The 17,310-nt window shown below is 40.8% G+C and overlaps 1 protein-coding gene across 2 annotated transcripts in view; it reads right to left on the reverse strand.

Annotated features, from left to right (window-relative positions):
- LOC126354848 (MICOS complex subunit Mic60) overlaps window positions 1–4,819 on the reverse strand; it is a 62,283-nt gene extending 57,464 nt beyond the window's left edge. The window contains exons 1-2 of one of the 2 annotated variants that reach the window (XM_050004834.1): window positions 4,675–4,819; window positions 4,286–4,368 (exon numbers count right to left, since the gene is read on the reverse strand). In XM_050004834.1, coding sequence (XP_049860791.1) covers window positions 4,286–4,368; window positions 4,675–4,719 — 128 coding nt within the window. In that variant the 5' untranslated portion in view covers window positions 4,720–4,819. The remainder of the gene's footprint in view (window positions 1–4,285; window positions 4,369–4,674) is intronic. The other variant, XM_050004833.1, reaches the window with a different exon arrangement.
- Window positions 4,820–17,310: the final 12,491 nt, after the last annotated feature.

Consider the following 17,310-nt stretch of genomic DNA (forward strand, 5'->3'; position numbering starts at 1 on the left):
TGTATGCCATATTTCGGAGCATGATGTGCTGGGATGCTCCTATCTTGTATACAAATTGACGTAAAGCCATCTTTGTATGCAAATATTACTGATTGAGGTCTTACATTGACACATTCTACATTCATAGTTTAATGCCAATAGGTTGCCACTACTGTAGTGTAAATAAATCATACATAATTTTGAAAAATAAATCAAAATGAAGATCTCAATCTGGTTTTGGGTAGGGAGGGTGGGGCAGAGCGGGGGGGGGGGGGGGGGGGGGGGACTAAGAGTTAGAAATAACAAACTACTGAACTGTTTACTCAATTCAGCAAATTCTGCTCTGAGAACCATTTAAAAATTTGCACCATACAAGGTACTACAATAGTGTATTCTGTGTACTTCCTCTTCAGCTTACAGAGCAGTATTTTGGGGTAATTTAAATGGCAATTTTACAAAACAGGAGACAGTTATCTGAATCAGGTATCACAGTTCTAAAAACAAACATTGCAAATACTAGCTTCAGAAAGTTAGTTTGCAGTACCTTCATTATATGTGTACAAATGTATGACGACAATAAAATCTAAAACTGGAGATGTACACACAATTACTGTCTACAACAGCTATCATACTTGCAAACTGTGTTCTCTTTTGGAGAGCAAGAAAAAAGAACTCTTACACAAAGGTGTGTGAACCCACATGGACGTCATACTTGAAGGAATGATCAAAGTAAGGCTAAGGGTTGAATTCCTATTGACGATGAATTTATTAGAGACAAAGCACAAGCTCGAAGTGGGGTTGTATGACATAGTTAACTGCCTGATCCATTCCAAATGAGCTGTCATCCTCCCAAATGCGAGTCCACTATCTTATCACTGCACCATCTCACAAGGTATCATACTTGATGCAGTGAGATCATAGAGGAAAATAGATTTTAGTGCACAATTAAAAACCAGTTCTAATTAATAATTTGTTACATTAGAAATATGAATCACTCATCAAATTTCTAAGTGTATTTTAGTTTCCTCCATTCCATATGCAATTGCATGTGCACTAATTTTATAAGTGAGTCAGGTATAAGGAAAAGAATTAAGTGTTGTTAATGAAATAGTGTTGTCTGGAGATCATGTGTATATGTATTGTAGTGAAATGCAACAAAGTTTTAATGTATTAGCAAAGTAATTTCTTACTGTTCTTAACACATTATGTACGTTACTTTTAGTCTACAAATATGTGACATTTGTGGTTCCTTGCACAAATAAAATACTGAGTGAGGTGGCACAGCAGTTGACTCCCATTTGGGAGTAGTAGTTTTCAAACACCCATCTGGCCCCCCAGACATCAATATTTCATGGTTTTCTCAAACAGTCATTCCCTGCTCCTTTCATTTCCAATCTGACACAAGTTTCCTTCTGTCCACACAAATTCATATATGTGTAATAATCTCAGCAGTTTATTTGACATGTCTTACACTGTTATGTTAAATGGTCAACAAACAAACAACTAAAAGTTAGACAAATGCAAAGATTACTGACAACAAGAAAAGGAACCAAGGTAAAAATAAAGGATATGTCCAAAGGGCTTCATTTGGAATGTGTATCAAATGGCTCAGAAATATTAACATTATGAAAGAAAGAGGAGAAATATTTCATAAACTTTGAAATACAGCAGTGGGTGTGACTGGAGAAAATGATATTGATGAACACAGTAAGGAAGAATTAATTGTTTGAAACAATAAAGAGAATAAGACCTCCCCTGAAGCATATTAGTAAAAGGCAAGAACTGGACTGGGCACCATCTGCCTCATCTGCTAAAAACCTGTCTACAGAAAGCTATCACTGTAGGAAAAACAGAAGAGACGGGACAGGACGACAATGGTGAGAGAATGCTGCTACACTACACCGTCAGGGCAGGCACTTCACTGGCGTATGGTGGCTCGATAATGATTGGGGAACAAAACCCCATGAGAGGAAACAAAAACTCACTGTGCGAGTCAATCTATGGCAAGCAGTAGGTCTGGACCTTTGCAGACATGTGCACAGGGATAACTCAGCATGTGGCTCGCTCAGGCAGCTGTCAACCAAGTCCTTGGCTACAACACGTGACATGATTCGCAAGGAAAGGTCCTTAGCAATTGCACCCAGTGTAAGCCCTTGCCTGCACAGCTTATGGCCTTCCATAGGTAAACATCTTCATCAGTGGGTCTGCTAATACTATGCACAGCATGTGCCCTCCACTGCAACTTTCCGCACTATTCCACAGTGTTATCCAGGCCAGCTCGTCTGCCTCCATTGTAATGTCTGCTGGAGGGGATATTAAAGACACGAAAAGAACCAGGACAGAAGAAGAAATTACATGCTGTCAGATTCTAGAAAAGGAATACCCTCCTAAGAAATAAAGTAAATCATGAGGAACACTACATCACAGTGGATAATGTACAACGGAACTATCTTCTGACACACATGTGTATCATTCTTTCTTAGGATTTACATAATGTACAAAGTACAGTCCACATCGTAAATAATAAGTTAGGAAAGCATCATAATCATAGCATAAAGGTCGTAAACTTCACTTACTACTCCTGATCTAAAGTAACACTCTTGAGATCATTCAGCCCCCACATTTGTATAGGGCAAACGCTACAAACTGGTCTTTCAGTTATTTTATTCTTACTTCACATGTAGGAGGAATACTTCATGTCTGCATTCACACACAAAAGACAAGACTGACATGACTCTCACAATTATACCTACATGTCTGTTGTCATTAATTTGTACAGCAATGCAGAAATTATAGGCATACTGAAAAGTAAGATACAATCTGTCAGTTATGACCAGTGACGGACTCCAATTACACATATTTTAACTAGTAAAGTATTGGAATCTCTATGGATATATGGACAGTTTGGATGAAAACATTCTTGTTATTAATACTTTCTTGAATAATTATTTATTCAAGATGTCTACTTACAGCTGTGGCTGCCCCTCATACAAGATACTTTTAGACTAATTAAATTCAAAATATCAGATCACAGTGAGGAAATAAGGGCCCTCAACAAGAATAAGAGGTGAGGTCACTGGTCAAAGCAGGATGACAGTATCGTCTTCTTCTATACACCTAACATTTTATATCCCAAACAGACTTAGAGTTCATATGACTGTTCTGTGAGCTCCTTGTTTGTGAATAAGCCACAGTTCCTCTGTGTCCAAACTGTAGCTCTAAGTGATAAACTTGTGAATGCTGAAAATAATGCATTTTTTAATATTACTTGCCAGATATTAAGAAGAAAATCTCACAGGTGTTCAACTTTCAACAACACATTACACTGCTCATGGTTCTTCCCCCCCCCCCCCCCCCCCCCACACACACCAACTAATAAAAACGAAAGAAAGTGGTATAGGGGTGGAGGTAGTGGGTTGGGGGAGCAATACTGCACAATTCTTAAAAAATAAAACCCTTGACTAATTTAGTGTTGCTTTCATTAGGACAAAAATCTCAAGTTTTAACAATAAGAACATCGAAAGTGATTGGAAAATTTCTTACGCAACTAGTGAAATGAGTCTGAACCAATTACTTTTTGAAAAACAATAGCATACAGCTAACACAAACATTGCAAATATCACACTCTCTCCTACTTGTATTTAATGTCAGGACTTGACATAACAGTAATACTGTATGTAGCTTTGCCGGATTCATTAAACACTGAATGTCATTTTTTAGTGTCTATATTGAAATGATTGATGAAACATGTTCAGGCCATTGCAAGTGCTACCTACAGTTTGTTAGATACATGGATCACTTTAAATTTTATGCTGATGCTCAGTGCAAAACACTAAGTAAGTAATACCAGCATTCTATGAGGAAGACAAGACTTGTTTCAGCCATACTGCTCATCTCCCCAAGGCATTCTATAAGCGGAGTGTAATTTGCACCATCTCTCCTAGTAAAGTCTCCATTACTGAACAAGAAAAGTTTGATTGATAATAATACTGTATAGCACTTTCAAAACGAGTTGCAGAAGAAAGTTGTTGTAAGAGAATGCATGTACTAAGCACATTTAAACAGAACAGTAGCAGAACAGCTGAGATATGCAGAATAATGAATGTTAAAAGTTGTGTACTCGAGTCACAATATTACACCAATATAATAAAACAATACGAGAAAGTCTTGTGAAAATACCACTTCAAATATAGGCCTATATGGTATTCTCTATTCCTGAGTCTACAGAGAAAAGTGTCACATACAGCTACAAAACTTCCACAGTGACAACTATCATTTCAGCACATAATAGTACTGCGTGTCTTACCCTCTTCCTCGAGTATTTTCGAAACCAGTGGACTGAAGATTCCTCGACGATATGTGGAGTTTGGCGGTGTTGCAACGGAGCACCTGGAAGGTAATCGCAATATGTAGTGGGTCCTATTTCGGCTCCTAGCTTCCGCAAGGTTATGTTGACATTGACAACCACTGTACTTTCTTACATTCAAAAAAGTGTACAGTTTTTAAGGGCTTGTAATTAAATTGTTTATTAGCAAACAAATTTAAAACGACCTATGGAAAATCTACATAAATAGGTCAATTTAAGAATCAACTGCATTCTGCCGGCATTTTACGGTACCCGTAAAGAAAAATTTGCAGGGTACTTAGAAAGGAACTCTGTGATGAAAGTTATTTTTATTATAATGCTAGTCCTACCCTTGGCGGTCCTCGATATACAAATTTAACTGCAACCCTCAACATCTTAAACCGCCTATGCGGCTGCTAGTTGATTCAGAACCTGAAACAACTGAAGATCGGCATTAAGCAGTTGGTAATACCTAAATGTGCATCTTTCCCTTGCAATGTTGGCTGATTGGCTCTTTTGATACTGGTATCGTCGCGTCATTTAGAATTGTGATTTAGTATTCGAAATGACTAAAAGTCATTATCACAAGTTCTCGCAAATCTCAGGTATTGTTGTATAGAAGATATGTGCCTATAACTAGTCGAAAGCGGCCCCCAGAAATGTAATTCCCTGCACAATTACGCCTCCGCAGACATAGACAATTTTGGTGAATTTTGCATCAAATAGCATTACATCGTTACTTACCACAAATACATAATACGGATGAGACACGATCTCCAATCCTGGTAAAGTATTGAAAAAGCTCTTATAAGTATTATTTATTTCCTCAGTATTTCCCCCCCACCTCCGTACAAAAAAAAAAAATCTTTATTCTACCGAGAGGTTTGATCGCTTAACATAGCTTGGACCGCTATATCGTTAGGTACGAAACACTGCTTTGGATTGGACAAGGATGAAGAAAGCCTTTTGAAGAATGAGTCCAGCATTTACGAAAAGTGATATAGAATTTCAATGATGGGGCTTCGAAGTTTGAATCTTCTCACTTGGTTCTAGTTTACAACGTGCAACTACAGTTCCAGGCTTATGAGTCGACCGAGCTGAGGCGGGAGATACGAATTTCAGCTATTTTTGTGTGCGCAACACGAAGGAAGTCTACAAGCAGGTAGGGTACTGTGTAACATCGGACACAACGTAACAATTGGATTTTTGTGTAAGGGACCTACGCGCGCACCATCAGGTTGTCAGTCGGTTAGGACCACTCGACAGCCGACCGCCCAAAACCAAATAATGTCGTGTCAAACACTGTCGTGCCAATCGTCCGACGGAAATTCGTCTTTTGTCTTTGCGCGCGAGATTAAATGCTGTTGTAACATACATGACAGGGGGCGAGGCAGGTTAAACTTTAGTGGAGAAATTTAAAGACTGCAGATGTTTGTGGGACACGTCGTTCGAGGAGTAGAGCAATAGAGGTTCTAGAAATGAAGCACTTCCTTTTTTTAGCGAATCCATAAAGGCTTCATGTGGCGACAAGGAGGTCAGAATTTTAACCTTCTTGTGTGGCACATAGAGAGAGTAAAAGATATGCATATTTTATTAATGAAAGCCCGTTGACCTATCGTTTCGACTTTTATGTTTTATTTCCGGTACTCATCGGAAATAAAACATAAAACAACAACCGAAATCTAACAACCGAAATACGGACTAATTATATCTTATTTTTCATTTCCGATACATGCCCGGCATTGGAAGTAAAAACTAAAAATGTAAATAATTTATTCATAAATAATACTTGCCTCATAATTATATGTGTTACGGAGAGACCGCCCTATGCCCTAGCCCCGCGATGACGAACAGTGTGGAATTTTTAAAAGACTTCTAACAGTTGAGAAATGTTTCATTTCTGGTGTAGCCTATCTATTGTTGTATTTATTAGACGATGTGCACCACCACCATTTGTAGGGCTTCCTCCAATGTGAGATGATTTTCTTAAATGTGCAGGGGCATCTTTCATGGTACATACATAAATTAATTAATCAAGTTTACATGCACATCTTTTCCTCTTTTTATTTCGCTTTAACACGATGAATTTCCTCAGGTAACTATAAATCACGTAGCAGGTTTATCGATCTTGGTCGGTAGTCTTGTGTTTAACCTATTTACGATCGTCGTTTCTTACTGCTTTTGTTCCATACCCTTTGGAAGCGTATGAAATTTATCTTTGTCTGGTGATGATAAAATATGTGTGGGTGGGGTATGTGAATATGAAAAGATGACTTTTACCATAATATAATATTTTCTCTATTGTTTCTAGTCATGAACAGTTGCTGTAATTCTGAGCAGTATAGCCATAGATACTAGTGTATCACAGTACATTGTAAAAAATCCACAATGTTTTTTAACCTTTTTAGAAACTTATGAAATCATAATGTAACAGCTTAATGTGGGGCATAGTGTAAAAATGTTACATTGATATGGACAGTGCAACTCCTGTTCTATGAACCATTGACAATGGTGAGGACCATTTATATAAAGTGATGTAAAATATTTGGATTTATTATGCAAGTTTTTGCAACACACAAAATATCAGAAACTATATTGTAATTGACTACATCCATACAATGTATATTTTTAACGGATGAATAAAGAGATTGAGATTGAGACCAAAGTGTGTCACAAGAAGACGCTTCCAAAATACTCTGGTAGCGCTGAAAATATTTTTTGCACAACATTTATCACAACAGTTGGACCAGGGAGATTAAGGAGAAAAGAAGGAGGGGGCGGGAATTTATGTGAAACACCTGTTACAGTGAAGCAACAAGAAAGCAAGGCAGCAAATTTTCGCCAATACAAACTATTTACCAAGGAAGATACTACTACATTTAGGAGAACCTGCGATCTGCCCACAGTTAAGTTGCAGCATTCAGTTAAGTTGTGACATGCACAGCGAATGTTCACAGTTTAACAGTGCCAGTACAGAAAGAAATATGTTAAAAGTTTGTAGGGGGGAGTCTTCTCTAAAATTTACGCAAAGTTCAAAAGCTCAACATAAACACTAAAAGTTCGTTTCTGACAGAGATCGCAGTAAAGAACCACTGAGGTGAGGCACGGTCGCACATGAAGGAAGATACTAAGCTGTGTGATAACAGAACAGGAAGGTTGACGTGGGTGCATAGCGTTGGCACATAACAGTACAGCATAGACGGTATTTGTGTGTTTCACTGCATTTGGAATTTATGGCCTCTGGAAATCAGTAGAAGGCTCTTCAAAGCTAAAGGGAAAACGGCAGGTCAGCTGTAAGTCGCGGAACTGCTTGGGATGCTTAGGCACTCACAAGCAATCTGCCGAAAGCAATGTACAAGGACAACTCACCTGATTTGTCCGCGAATAGTCACAATGCAACTGTTCTCAGGTCCTCATTGAAGTGCTGATCAAAATCAAAATCAAAATCGCTGTTTCACAAATCGTAGCAACGGTTCACAATGAAAGAAGGAGCACTTGTGCAGTTATTGCATGGCCATTCATCACTGGTGCACTCTTGTATCAGACATGGACAGAAATTTCTGGCAAAGCAATGGTAGGCAGATTACATTGGAGGCAAGACGGTTCAGTCGACAGGTGTCAACTACGGCACAGGTACTTTGGAGATAGTTTAAGTGTGACAGCAAGGTGAGAGCCGTCTGGTAGGGTAGACTGTGGGATTCGCAAAATTTTAGAATTTAGGGAGGCACCACACTGCTTCATGCCCCCACCCCCCTGCAAGAGGAGGAAGTCGGGGTAACAACATCGAATGCAGCTGTGGTTAGTCAAACGCTAGTCTGGGTACCACATCAGTGAGTGGCGGTGGCATGGATAGATGACAGGTGAACCGACATCCACCTTGTTGATGGCCAACACATTGTCAGCCACTGTGTTAACAATGGTGCATGGCAGTGCAGTGTGTATTGAGAGAAAATACCTGGCTGCTGCCAGCGGCTGGGGTGGTGCAGTTCCAGCGAGGGCAAGAAGATATTCGCAGTTTTTTGCTAGTTTACTGTTTTATTTAATAAGAAATGCTGCATGTTTTCTCGGATTGTACAAGTGAATTCTTGTATTTAAAATGTTTATTAAAAGCAGTTTTTCACTGATTTACTGTTTTATTTAGTAAGAAGTGCTGTATGCTGTCTCACGAGTCCTTGTTTCCTGAGACTAGTATGCTAGTATGACCTCCTGGGTACGCCCTTGGTAATGATGGTAGCATACCAGCATACGATGGCAGCATAGAGGCACACCTGGTGAGGTGGTTAGTGTGATAATACAGTTAAATTCAAATTGAAATGACGAATGAAAACTGTTCCAGTAAAATTATCGATCTTATACTAAGGATTAGTGTTAAGAAAACCTCTGTAACTATGCAAGATATAAAAGTGTTATTTCTGTGTTAAATGGTAGTAGGAAGTAGAGTGTAGTTGTGAAAGCATTAATAATTTTATGGAAAATACAATACAGAAATTAATGTAATTGAAATGAAATGTCTTGTGGTGAGGGCCTCCTGTCGGGTAGACCAGTCACCTGGTGCAAGTTTGTTTAGGTGACGCCACTTGAGCGACTTGAGTGTAGATGGGGATGATACGATGGCGAAGACAACACCCAATCGCTGAGCAGAGAAAATCTCCAAGTCACCCGGGAATCAAACCCTGGCCCCTTTGCACGACATTCTGCCACTCTGACCACTGAGCTATTGAGACGGACATGAATGTAATTTGTAAATGTACTGACCGTAGCATTTTAAGGGCATCAGGACATGTAATTCATTTTAAAAAATTGAAATCGTAAAGCTAGGGAATCCTCAATGAGTTTTCGACTCTGTCTCTTGGATGACCTGGATGCAAGTGACACAAGGAAGGGAAAGATCGGAAAACCAGGAGCAGTTGCAGTTGATCCTTGGCAGTGTACATATCATGGCATTCCATGCCTGGTGATGCTAGGCTTAAACAGTAAAAAATTCGTTGTGAAACTGCTTGATATTTGATGTGGCAGTGGCTTATAGTTCCTAAAGTCGTCTCCAGTTTATTTTGTGTTGTTGGAAAGCAAGAATACCCAACTTGTTTTATATGATGGCATGTGGATCGATGATACAGCAAGTTAACATGGCTATCATATGTGCGTGGTAATCACAAATTAATCCCATCACTTGAGATGTGAAGAGCCTATCCAAATTTGTATTCCACAAGCAACAACTTCAACACTGGTATGACTACAACCAACAAGACAGTTTTGTATTAACCATATTTAGCAGTGTATTAGGATGTCACAGTCAACCCCATAGTTCACAAAAGTTTAAATATAGTTTTGTTAAAAGTATTTGTTAGAATCATTGTCTCAAAGCCATACACTGATCCAAAGTTCCCTGCCCATTTTGTCAAATGTAACTTTTGTGTCATTCTATAGTCTAAGAGCATAGTTAATTAATTTTCTTGTTATGACAATCATTGAGTGTTGTATAAAAGTAATTTCCAAGAATAACTGTTGACTTTCATTTTGAAGAGACAAAAAGTGAGGTCGCTTTGCTATTTCATTGTAAAGTTCAATTTTATGAGATTTCTTACCTTTAAATTTGCTTTAGGAGAATATTAATTTTATGTAATTATTCAAAGTAAAGATGGCAGCCATTAAGCAATGTAAGAACGTCTCAGTCCGTTTCCATATGGTTTCCACGTAAAATTGTCACAAAAGTTATGACGTAAATTTATTTATGTCACATACAGAAACATAATCTGAAAGAAAATATTTAAATTGCTCCATCAGAGCTGGTGACTAATCTTTATAGCTATAATTTTCTTTCAGTGGATCTGTCATAAGATAGAGCTACACAGGTGCAAGCTGCTTTCTACAGGGGTGCAGATAAGACCAAATCCAGGTAGACCATATAAAGTGTTGTGTGTGTAATAACTTGTGTGGTGTACCAGTCCTGAAAATCAAACCTCATTATCAACACCACGCTTTGGAGTGAAGTTTAAATTGTGAATAGGTGCCTTGCTAATAATAGTATTTTGTTAGGTTACAGGTGTCAAAATTTGTGTTAGAGATTGTTGTTAGTGTTAGTAAAAACAGTGTAATGTTATGCAGTTTTAATGAAAATGCTCTGCTATATGAACTAAAAGTTGTATTTTTCTGAGAAGTGGCATGCTCTGCTATATGAACTAAAAGTTGTATTTTTCTGAGTAGTGGCATGCAGGCAATGTGAGAGAGACTAAAGTTCTTTTTTTGTGAGGCAGTTCCAGAGGATAGTTGTACAAGTGTGTGGTGTCGTAAACTCGACCGCCAACTGGGTTCACTCTCTGTAGCGTGGCTGTAGCCACATTTCCACTTCTGATAAGATATAAAAATTATTCTTCACATTTTTAATTCCGTTTTAATTAGTATGGCTAAATATTGTCACATTCATAATTAAAAAGCATTCCTTTCCCTGCTATGTAATGTTAAATAACGCTTTGATTAAACACAATTTGGACATTTAAAATGAAAAGGTGAATCAATCACACGTGGACTTGGTGGGTTCAGTTACAGTAGGACTGCAGATGGAGAAACCAGGTGCTGCATTGTAGAACAATGGGCTCAGAGGAGGCATCAGGCAGCACAAAGAGGCGCAATGCACCTCAGTCTCACTTAGCGCGGGCTGGGGATGGGCATTCAGGGAGGCAGTGCATGTATGGCTACACACTATGTATCTACATCTACATGCATACTCCGCAAGCCACCTGATGGTGTGTAGCGGAGGGTACCTTGAGTACCTCTATTGGTTCCCCTTCTTGTACTGTTCATGGAAAGAAAGATTGTCGGTATGCCTCTATGTGGGCTCTAATCTCTCTGATTTTACCCTCATGGTCTCTTTGCGAGATACACCTAGGAGGGAGCAATATACTGCTTGACTCCTTGGTGAAGGTAAGTTCTTGAAACTTCAAAAGCCCGTACCAAGCCACTGAGCATCTCTCTTGCAGAGTCTTCCACTGGAGTTTATCTATCATCTCTGTAATGTTGTCACATTTACTAAATGATCCTGTAACAAAGCGTACTGCTCTCCATTGGATCTTCTCTGTCTCTTCTATCAACCCTATCTGGTACTGATCCCACACTGAGTGAGCAGTATTCAAGCAGTGGGCGAACAAGTGTACTGTAACGTATTCCCTTTGTTTACAAACTGCATTTGCTTAGGATTCTTCCAATGAATGTCAGTTTGACATCTGCTTTACCGACAATTAATTTTATATTGTCATTCCACTTTAAATCGCTCCTAATGCCTACTCCCAAATAATTTATGGAATTAACTGTTTCCAGTTGCTGACCTGCTATATTGTAGCTAAATGATAAAGGATATTTCTTTTTATGTATTCGCAGCACATTGCACCTGTCTACATTGAGATTCAATTGCCATTCCCTGCACCATGCATCAATTGATTGCAGAGCCTCGTCCATTTCATTACAATTTTCCATTGTTACAACCTCTCGATATATACAGCATCATCCGCAAAAAGCCTCAGTGAACTTCCAATGTTATTCACAAGGTCATTTATGTATATTGTGAATAGCAATGGTCCTATGACACTCTCCTGTGGCACACCTGAAATCACTCTTACTTCGGAAGACTTCTCTCCATTGAGAATGATATGCTGCGTTCTGTTATCTAGGAACTCTTCAATTCAATCACACAATTGCCCTGATAGTCCATATGCTCTTACTTTGTTCATTAAACGATTGTCGGAAACTGTATCAAATGCCTTGCGGAAGTCAAGAAACACGGCATCTACCTGGGAACCCGTCTCTATGGCCCTCGTGGACGAATAACGCGAGCTGGGCATCACATGATCGTCTTTTTTGAAACCCATGCTGATGCCTACAGAGTAGATTTCAAAAATGGTTCCAATGGTTCTGAGCACTATGGGACTCAACTGCTGTGGTCATTAGTCCCCTAGAACTTAGAACTACTTAAACCTAACTAACCTAAGGACATCACACACATCCATGCCCGAGGCAGGATTCGAACCTGCGACCGTAGCAGTCGCACGGTTCCGGACTGCACACCTACAACCGCGAGACCACCGCGGCCGGCAGAATAGATTTCTAGTCTCCAGAAAAGTCATTATACTCGAACATAATACATGTTCCAAAATTCTACAACTGATCGACATTAGAGATATAGGTCTATAGTTGTGCACATCTGTTCGACGTCCCTTCTTGAAAATGGGGATGACCTGTGACCTTTTCCAATGTTTTGGAATGCTACGCTCTTCTAGAGACCTACGGTGCACCGCTGCAAGACGGGGGGCAAGTTCCTTCGCTACTCTGTGTAAAATCGAACTGGTATCCCACCAGGTCCAGCAGCCTTTCCTCTTTTGAACGATTTTAATTGTTTTTCTATCCCTCTGTCATCTATTTCAATATCTACCATTTTGTCATCTGTGTAACAATCTAGAGAAGGAACTACAGTGCAGTCTACCTCTGTGAAACAGCTTTGGAAAAAGACATTTAGTATTTCAGCCTTTAGTCTGTCATCCTCTGTTTCAGTACCATTTTGGTCACAGAGTGTCTGGACTTTTTGTTTTGGTCCACCTACCACTTTGACATAAGACCAAAATTTCTTAGGATTTTCTGCCAAGTCAGTACATAGAACTTTACTTTTGAATTCATTGAACACCTCTCGCATAGCCCTCCTCACACATTTCGCTTCGTGAAATTTTTGTTTGTCTGCAATGCACGCCATGTGTGTCTCAGTGCGTGCCAGAGTATGCATGTACCAATGAATGTTGCTGCTACCTTTTGCCAGACGCTCTAGTGAGGTGCTGGCGCAGGAGCAATTGTACGACGTTGACTCTGGGATGCTGGAGGAATTTCGCCTGCTAGTATATGTGGTGGCGGCATCGAGGCATCATGTCAAGTGTCAGGCACCGTGTGGTTTGAAGTTGGCTCCACATGTTGAGGAATGGAAGCAGAGAGGGAAATGAAGGGGAGTGAGGTGGCTGTGTCTGGATCCCATGTGCCGGCACTTGCTTCAGCGGCACTGGTGGGGGTTGTATCCAGGGTAACATTGGTGGTGGCATTGATGATTGCACTGGTGGCATCAGTGGTGTTGGTAGTAGGCAGAGAGTCCTTGACTTTCAGTGGCGAACTGGTATTGTCAAGGATGAGCATGAAAGCAGGCTTTAAACTGTTGATGGATACAACTAAAGGGGCACCATGGAGATGCACATGACATGTTTTGTCATTATGTTGTAAAACGATGTGAGGACCCAAGTATTGTGGTTGGAGTGGGGGCTGGCAGTCATCGATGCATAACATAATCTGAGTGCACAACATCAGGTCATGGTGCACAAGAGTCTTGCACTCACTGTCACACCATGGTGATGTTGGACAGAGCCAAGCCATATAGTCTTGAAGCTGGTGGACATAAGCTGGGACAGGGAGACAGTGCAGCTCAATAAAGTGGCGTGGTTGGGTTATGAGCTGCCTGTGTGAGAGAAGGACGTTTTCCAAGTCAACCTTTTAGGTCATCCACAAACCTAACAGGACTAGTGGCAAGGCAGCACACAATTTTGTGCTGCAGCAGGTAAGGACAGATTTTAAAGTACGATGGAAACGTTCCGCCATGCCATTGGCTGCACAGTGGTAGGTGGTGGTAAAATGAACAAGGGTGCCACAAGTCTAAGACAGGGTTTTGAATGAACAGGAAATGAATTTGCACCTACTATCTGATGTTATGCGGCAGAGACAGCCAAAGTGCGAAACTGAGGCATAGATGAACAGCATGGCAATGGCTTCAACTGAAAAGTCCAGAATGGGGATGGCTTCCGGCCAGTCTGTAAACGAATCTGTCATTGTGAGAAGATAATGGCAGTCGTCTGAGGATGGCAGGGGTTCAAGAATGTTGATTCGAACATGGGAGAACTGGTGCTTGACAGGGGAAAAGGGGCAATGAATGCCTGTGCATGATGATCCACTTTAGCACACAGGCATGCGATGCAGGCACAGGCCCAAGTGCAACAGTCCCATTGGACACCAAGCCAAACGAAATGTTCCTGGGTGATGCCAGTGGACTTGCAGATGCTGGAGTGTGCCAGGCCATGAAGGTGATTGAAAATTGGTGTGCTGAAGGTGGCGGTGAGGTAGGGATGGATGCAGTCTTTGGAGACATCCGTGTGCGTGGGGATAGAAAGGACATCACAGAAAATGTGCTTGTCTCTCCCAGGACCCAGATGGAGTTGGAATTCAGGTTGTGATGTAATCGTGTTAGTCTGGATTTGATGGACTGAACTTTTCAGTGACTCATAATCTAACAAAGGACTGAGGGTACAGGAGTGGCTGATGAAGTAGACAATGATGTTATTGACTTCATTTATGTGGTGTATATTTCGCACACACACACATATCCATCTGCACATACACAGACACAAGCAGACATTTGTAAAGGCCAATATATATACAAGGTGTTACAAAAAGGTACGGCCAAACCTTCAGGAAACATTACTCACACACAAAGAAAGAAAACAGTTTGCGATGGCTTCATAGAAGTTAATTTTCACAATGATATAGTTACTACACTAGGACAATGCATCATTCACTTAACTGTCGTGTGCCAAAATCCTCATGCCCACACCAATGATTTCCGTTCTGCATAGTGCAGTGTTTCTCAACCGAGTTTTTGACTGCATAGTCGTCGACTGTGCAGGTGACATCCTTCATTACTGTGGTTTGAGTTATAACTCTAGTCCTGAACAATCAAAAGCAATAAACAATTTATTGTGAGACCTCATTGCTGTTCCCACCTTTCTGAAACATTAAGCAATGTTTGAATGGCAACATTCCATTTGCTCAGATTTGTGTTCATTCGCCACTGTTCAATACACTTGACAGACAATTACATCAAGAACATTTCACCAGGCACTTACAATATATTCATACCATTGGCAACAATCTTCGTCCCCATGCACCACAGGCATTTGAACTTTAGCATCACTGACACCACTTGGCACAGTGGCCTCCACCCAGTCAAAACAAATGACTTTTCACCAGGCAGTCATGCGCAGCCTGCTGTCATGACCAAGCGGGAGCAGTTTGATGACACTGCATCTGACTGTCGTGTGATTACTCAACAGTCTCGATAACTGGGGCAACAATTTGACAAATTTTGTTATTGGAGTTCCAAAAGGATTTTCTTACAGCTTCACAACAGTGCCTGCCTACCCATCAGGTGGAACTTTTCCTGAACTTCTATGCACTGAATGGGACATCTCCGTGCTGTACATGGTGACTATATTTTAAACCACTCCAAGCATGCTCTCACAATCGATCACATGTTGTGCATTTCTGAGAACTGCATTTTCTGCTGCGCTGCCTGCCTCAACCTCTCAGATGAACCAACTTTTGGCAGATGTATGTAAGTTTTGACATGAACCTTATACCAATCGACAGCTCATCAACAAAGTGTGAACCTCTGGCATTGTAGCTGCACTAGGCTACCTGCTGATCAATTACAGTACACAGATCCATGACGTGGACCCTGCAACTGTCATCATCTCATCACATTATGTGGCCATTCTTATACACTACTGGCCATTAAAATTGCTACACCAAGAAGAAATGCAGATGATAAACGGTTATTCATTGGACAAATATATTATACTAGAACTGACATGTGATTACTTTTCACGCAATGTGGGTTCATAGATCCTGAGAAATCTGTACCCAGAACAACCACCTCTGGCTGTAATAACAGCCTTGATACGCCTGAGCACTGAGTCAAACAGAGCTTGGATGTGGCATATACAGGTACAGCTGCCCATGCATCTTCAACACGATACCACAGTTCATCAAGAGTAGTAACTGTTGTATTGTGATGAGCCAGTTGCTCAGCCACCATTGACCAGATGTTTTCAATTGGTGAGAGATCTGGAGTATGTGCTGGCCAGGGCAGCACTCGAACATTTTCTGTATCCAGAAAGGCCCGTACAGGACCTGCAACATGCGGTTGTGCATTATCCTGCGGAAATGTAGGGTTTTGCAGGGATCAAATGAAGGGTAGAGCCATGGGTCGTAATACATCTGAAAATGTAATGTCCACTGTTCAAAGTGCCGTCATGGCGAACAAGAGGTGACTGAGACATGTAACCAATGGCACCCCATACCATCATGCCGGGTGAAACGCCAGTATGGCTATGGCGAATACCCACTTCCAATGTGCGTTCACCGCAATTTTGCCAAACACGGATACGACCATCATGATGCTGAAAACAGAACCTGGATTCATCCAAAAATACGAAGTTTTGCCATTCGTGCACCCAGGTTCACCTTTGAGTACACCATGTCAGGCGCTCCTGTCTGTGATGCAGTGTCAAGGGCAACCACAGCCATGATCTCCGAGCTGATAGTCCATGCTACTTCAAATATCGTCGAACTGTTCGTGCAGAAGGTTGTTGTCTTGCAAACGTCCCCATCTGTTGACTCAGGGATCGAGACGTAGCTGCACGATCCATTACAGCCTTGCGGATAAGATACCTGTCATCTCGACTGCTAGTGATACGAGGCCATTGGGATCCAGCATGGCATTCCGTATTACCTTTCTGAAACCACCGATTCCATATTCTGCTAACAGCCATTGGATCTCAACCAACGCAAGCAGCAATGTTACGATACGATAAATGGCAATCGTGATAGGCTACAATCCGACCTTAATCCGTGTCTGAAATGTGATGGTACGCCTTTCTCCTCCTTACACGAGGCGTCACAACAATGTTTCACCAGGCAACATTGGTAAACTGACGTTTCTGTATGAGAAATCGGTTGGAAACTTTCCTCATGTCAGCATGTTGTAGGTGTCGCCAACGGCGCCAACCTTGTGTGAATGCTCTGAAAAGCTAATCATTTTCATATCTCAGAATCTTCTTCCTGTCGGTTAAATTTCATGTCTGTAGCGCGTCATCTTCATGGTGTACCAATTTTAATGGCCAGTAGAGTAC

The sequence above is a fragment of the Schistocerca gregaria genome, chromosome 3, assembly GCF_023897955.1.
Source record: "Schistocerca gregaria isolate iqSchGreg1 chromosome 3, iqSchGreg1.2, whole genome shotgun sequence".
Lineage (NCBI taxonomy): Eukaryota > Metazoa > Arthropoda > Insecta > Orthoptera > Acrididae > Schistocerca > Schistocerca gregaria.